The sequence below is a fragment of the Egretta garzetta genome, unplaced genomic scaffold, assembly GCF_000687185.1.
Source record: "Egretta garzetta isolate BGI_Z169 unplaced genomic scaffold, ASM68718v1 scaffold91, whole genome shotgun sequence".
Classification (NCBI taxonomy): domain Eukaryota; kingdom Metazoa; phylum Chordata; class Aves; order Pelecaniformes; family Ardeidae; genus Egretta; species Egretta garzetta.
In genome coordinates, this window is record NW_009258661.1 from 2,503,097 (window position 1) to 2,509,085 (window position 5,989).

The following is a 5,989-nucleotide window of genomic DNA, read 5'->3' on the forward strand; positions in this document are numbered from 1 at the left end:
CTAAAACACAGGCAAAGTACATTTTAAAAACAAACACTGGGAATATTAAAAGGAAATTGCATACGCACATAAAGACATTTAATTAAACAAACTCGTTACAGCTAAACAGCATTCAAATTATAAGACTGAAGTTCAAATCTTTCTGTTTAGTCATTCTGAAATCCAGCTTGTACTAGTAAGATTAACATCCTACAGTTTCTAAATATGTTTGCTGTATCTTTTTGATACAAGAATACATTTCATTACCACATAAGACTGTTGCTGTAAAACACCATTATTCTTTCTGGACCCCAGAGTGAATTACAGTTAAATTCTGTTCCACAAAACTTAAGAAAATAGAGGGGAACAGAATAGTTCTCTCTGTGATGCATGAAGACTGAAGCATGTATTCTAGCTACTGTAACTGTAAAGTAACTAGGCAAATTATGTGCAAGATCTTTACTCCTCAAGACAAAGATGACTTGCTAATATGCATGCATAACATGTGCACAAAAATGTAGAGCTGCAGCAAGCTGTTCACCAGACAAACTTGGATGACAATGCACCTCACATAGCTTTCTTACAAAAAAATCAGTATTTGGGTTTCTGCTTGTCCAGTGGATGTGTGCTGGATTCATGGAGGCCTAAATATTTTTTTTTAAAAAAGAAACAACCAAAAAACAACAGCAACAAACAAATCAAAACATCCCCCCTCCACCCCCCCGAAACTAACTGCCCTCCCCCTTTAAAGTTCTGACCCATTCTTGTGGGCTTAGTTCCATACCCAAACATTGAAGAGATTGAGTGGTGGGCAGATGAAGAGAGACAGAAAGGGACGTGGGAGTGGGGTGTGAAGAAGCCAAAGCTGAACAGAGTGGAGGGGGAAAGAAAGTATAGCAGATGGCAGAGTTGGGAGCAGAGAGCGGGTGTGAAGAGTACAACAGAAAAACTAAATGAGAGAGGAAATTCCCCAAAGGGACTTCCCAAATATTCACCACCACTGCCGCTGAGAAGAAGAGTGAGATTCTGGAGGAGCATATCCACAAGAGAGACCAAACATGATTACTCGTATTGAATAATAGCCAATCTTACATCAGTAAGTAAACAGTGCTCGACTCAAGTTTAGTTTGGAAAACATGACTCAAATTCAGGAGAGTATGATTAATAAAAGCAAAAATCAGCCTTACTGTTAGCTGAAGTTCAACTTAGTGATACAGATACACTCAGTTCATTCAATTTACAGTGTTCATCTTATTAATTCCTTCTACAGCATGACTGTATTCTCTTGTACGTAAGTACAAACCAAATCCAAGCAAAACTGTTCTCCCTTTTCTACAGCAAAGTGCACACCCTTGTAGGAAGCTAAAGGATGTCTGAGAAAGAGCAAACTAAGTCTCAGATTTATCCAAATCCTCGGAAGCGGCAAGTGGCTGCCACTTTTCCGGTGAGAAAAGACTAACGGGATCAACATATAAGGGGGGAATATGGGCAAAGAGGGAAGCCATTTGAAGTCACAATGTCAGAATAACAGAGGACAATACAGACTTAACTAACCTAAGAAAGGAATTTCTCTGTTGCATGTACTTAGAAGAGACACACCACAAATCGCACCAAATGAAGCTTGTACCAGTACAGCTCAGACCAAGTCTGGAGAAATGATCACCATACTGAAAAGAAGGATCAATCAGTGATGTTCGCTTCATCTTCTTCCATAGGATCTTCCTCCTTTCTGATTCCTTCTTCCTTATTCATGTAGGAATTTTCACAGGAAGGAAGAATACCAGTTAAGATCTTTATTTCTTCATATACTCAGCTAAGTCATTGGAATGTTTTCGGTGATAGGCAACGAGTGTCTTTCAGGCAAGAAAGGAGACAGCAGTTGTGCATATATGTTTAGTAGGGAAGGTCACTTTGGCATAGCCTAGATATTGGATGTGTCTTTTCGTTGCTCATTCTAGTTTGTATGTTGTGCAGTCTATTGTCATTCAGAATACTGATTTAATGACAGACAGTGAAAGAAATTTTTGCTGGAAGGTGCAGCATGCTTTAGAAAATAACTGGAACTACTGAAAGATTAGATGGGACTTCTTGTGTGTCTGTACAACTGGTAAGCTTTGTAGGAAAAAGAAATCCTCATTATCAATATAAAAATAAATACGTCAGCAGTGTAAACTTCTTTGGAAAACCCAGCAAATCTCATATGTCACAGTACTGAAAAAAAGAGAGCATCTTACAACACTTCCCCTAAAACCACAAGGACTGGAACAAAAACAATTCAAGACCCTTCCCCAGAGGTAAAATGGAATGCATGACACATGCATCACTTTTAGGGGACCAAATTCAGCTGTCACTTATATTGATATCAGTCTGGCAGAATCCCACTTAAATAATTCTAGAATTACATGCCTGTGAAGGAAAGCAAATTTGGCCTAAATTACCTTCCCAACACTATAGCATATTCTTTATTTGCCATTTCACATTATAAGCTGTTGCACAGTAATACATATTTCTAAACATAAGAAATATTACTGACAAACAAATGTCATAACTTAGAGTATAAATACTAGTCTAATTTCTGCCTTTATTACAACAGTATGTAAGTACCAAATGATACCGGTTTCTCTAATCTGCAGTCTCCCTCTAAAGACATGAAGGAAAATACTATGATAATTATGTTAAAATGCTGAACAAGTGCTTATAACGTTAAAATTTCAATTACAAAAGAAATGTTTAGTTCCTTGCTTCCTACTGATTAGTAAATAAATTAATTTTGAAATGCTTTCCTGTGCATAAATATCAACTAGCACAGAGAAAGAAAAATGTCTTTTGCTATGATCACATACTGAAAACAACTGATTTTGCTTACATGCAGAAAAACAGAAATGCAAATAAAAAAATAACACTTCATCATGTCCATGTATTTTTGAGTAGGCCAAATCAACAACTCTCCACATGGTAACTGTGAAATGTACAGTGCCTGGTATCAGGAACAATATTCTGAAGCTGGCACATTAATCAGTCTTGTTTTCAAGCTTCTCATATATTATTCTGCATAGATTTTTTTTTTTTTTCCTGTTTTCTTCTGTTATCAGAAAGCATCTGCAGGAGTGCATGCCTGTTAAAACTAGTATAAAATTAATAGATTTAAACTGATTTATGCTACTTTATCCTGCAACAGAATTTGTTTTGATACATATGTTTTTGCTTTTTTTCCGTACAAACACCAACATTTTTGACACTTGAAAGGAACAATTTTGAGGATGTGACAGAAGATGGCAAATATCTGTTTAACTGCAAAAATATTTACACTCTGTATATGTCTGAGCTATTGTTAACATTTCCAATACAACAAGCTTTCAGCACGCAGAAATACACCCTGCATTTATTCTGTTCGCCTGTATATGTTAACTGAGAATGCATTTATGAAATACAAATAATGTTTAAAAAAACTGTATTTATGAAATAAAAATCGATTCTAAAATGCGTATGGAAAATGGGAGTCATAATGGCTGAAATTACTAAATCAACGGAGCATGAACTATGGAAAAAATAAACAAACCATCCACCACTCCCCAGCCTCCCTTCTGAAGCACCTACACTTGTCTATACCCACCACAGCGACGTCTGATTGCCCCAGCCCAGAGTGCACCAGTTTACAGAGAGTCCAAGCTGAAAAATCTTCCTTGTCACAGAATAGTTAAGGTGGCATCCCTGATTAACTGTTCTGCCTTGTCTGCCACTGCCCATGTATAGCTTCCATATAAATACAAAGAGGGCCTGCAATAGCATTATACCCACCCACCCAAAATGTGAACATTTTAAACCTTGACCAGGCTCTGTATGAAGAAACAAAAAATTTTTGGTGACACAAATTAATCTTGTCATTTTCTAGAGTAAAACTTACTGTTTCAGTAAACACAGTACATGCAATACGGACCCTTAGTAAGTAAGAGTTTAAAGAAAATGCACTAGAGCATTTAGTGCACTGAACAACAGACAAACATTTTTCAAATGCACGCTCATGTCAGTGGTCAAGTGCAATCTCTTGAAACTCAGATGCCTAAGCTAGGGGTTCCAGAAGAGGTTTTATTTAGCATTCCAGTCCCTGCCGTCAAACCCTGATCTTTTTAATTGCCCATTCTCAAATGTCTGCTGAATTTACCTAGGAAACACAAATCTTACCTAAATATGACAACAGGTATGTAGAACAGCTATTAACATTATTAACAGTATCACCGCTAGGAAGAGCCAGAAATACCAAACACTGCTTTTACAGACTTGCAAGTAAGATTCTTGAAGTCATTCTACACCTCTTTAAAGAAAAACATTAAACTGAGAACTTCTTCCACAACTTCACACAACCATAGTGGGAGAACAGTTCTTACCCTGGACTAAAAGCATTATGGGCTGCTCAGCCCCTGTTTCCAAGCATACCCCTGTATCTTGAATCAAATGGTAAAGGTGCTGTGAGTCTTGCCAGACTAAGTTCGGCAGACATGTAATAGCATGTGTTGCATCTCTACATGTACTTAAAAAAAAAAATAAAAATAGTAGCAGCTGCCACCATGAGGCTCACGTAAGAAGGGCATGGGAAACAGGTAGTGATGCCATCAGATAATAAAGACTTGTCATTTAATACTTTTGGTCAAGTTCCAGAAGAGGGAACTGTATATAGGAGAAATCGAATGATAACTATGGAGCAAACACATTTTTTTTTTTCATTCTCTAAGCCATATAACCATGACATTTCAATGCGGTTCCTGGTAGTTGCAGAAACTTACATTTAAAAGTGCTGCATTCCTTTTATGAGCTGCATCAGCTGCTTGAGTTTGCCATGTCTTTTTAGTCTTTTTGTCTCCTAGATAAGTCTCCATCTGCTGTAGCAGCTCTGATCTCTGAGACAGTCTACAAAGGAAAACATTTTGCTAAGTGGGTAGAACATTTTGCTCAGGAGCTAGAAAATAACCTTTTTACCTTACCCAGTTTTCTCAAAACTATGGGGCTAATTAAGCCGGCTGTAGGGTGGGTGTGCTGGGGGAGGGAAAAGGTACAGGCAGACACCACCTGCTGTGCTTGTATGAAGCTATAGTGTTGCAACCAGCAGTCCTCATATGCCAAGGTGCTTAGAAGCACTGAATCTCCCAGAACAGGAAAGACAGGGTGGGTTGAGGTGACCTGATCAGTACTACTCTTGCTCATTGGCAAGTACTGGTTGTTATAAGAAAAGCAGATTTTTCTGAATCATTACTGTATTTGCTTCACAATCTGAGTTTACAGGGCAACAAAGACGCAATTCTGTAATTGAGACGTAGAGAGAATCCAATTACCTTCCCCAAATAGGAATTTAGCAGTGACAGGAGGTTAACAATGGAGATCTTAAACCAGTACCACCATTGGAAGTGAAAAAACCCTCATCAACCTAAATACCCTTAACGGCAATCAAGGATGCTAATTCCAATAGTTTATGAAGGAAGAGTGCCACCTCCTGGAACACCAACACCTCGCCGAAATACCACGCTGCTCTGTACAGAGCTCAGCTTCACTGTTCGCAGGACGGTCGCGTCCGGTGAGGGAGGTCTCGCAAGACCACCACAAACTGCTGGGAGGCAGGCCACAGTGCTGGAACAATTACTTACATCTCTTCATGTCTTCTAGCAAGGTGAACCTCCTGAGCCAAATAGGATGACATTTTCAGTTGTTTGCCCCAGTTTTGTCACTCTAAAGGAAAAGCAAGTGAAATTAAAATCTTCCAAAGACGTAGATGGAACATACACTTTTCAGCATTAAACAATTCTGTGTTAAAAAACTGCATGCGTGATATTTATATACCAGCTATCTACACAAAACCTGCTTATAAATTTTAATATCCACCACAAGACGTTGTTACATTACGCTTTGAATATATGCAAGCTATTAATGTTCGCAATATGTTTTATTCTAGTAATTTATGAGAGAACTAAAATTTGACTTTCAAGTTTCAGATTTAGCCTTACATTTTCTCAAGTTTCAG

At 38.0% G+C, this 5,989-nt stretch overlaps 1 protein-coding gene across 1 annotated transcript in view; it reads right to left on the minus strand.

Moving 5' to 3' along the window:
* Positions 1-5,694, minus strand: part of CUNH3orf14 (chromosome unknown C3orf14 homolog) — a 12,759-nt gene extending 7,065 nt beyond the window's left edge. Inside the window, exons 1-3 of the mRNA XM_035903801.1 lie at positions 5,616-5,694; positions 4,761-4,884; positions 1,494-1,646 (exon numbers count right to left, since the gene is read on the minus strand). Coding sequence (XP_035759694.1) covers positions 1,494-1,646; positions 4,761-4,884; positions 5,616-5,668 — 330 coding nt within the window. The 5' untranslated portion in view covers positions 5,669-5,694. The remainder of the gene's footprint in view (positions 1-1,493; positions 1,647-4,760; positions 4,885-5,615) is intronic.
* Positions 5,695-5,989: the final 295 nt, after the last annotated feature.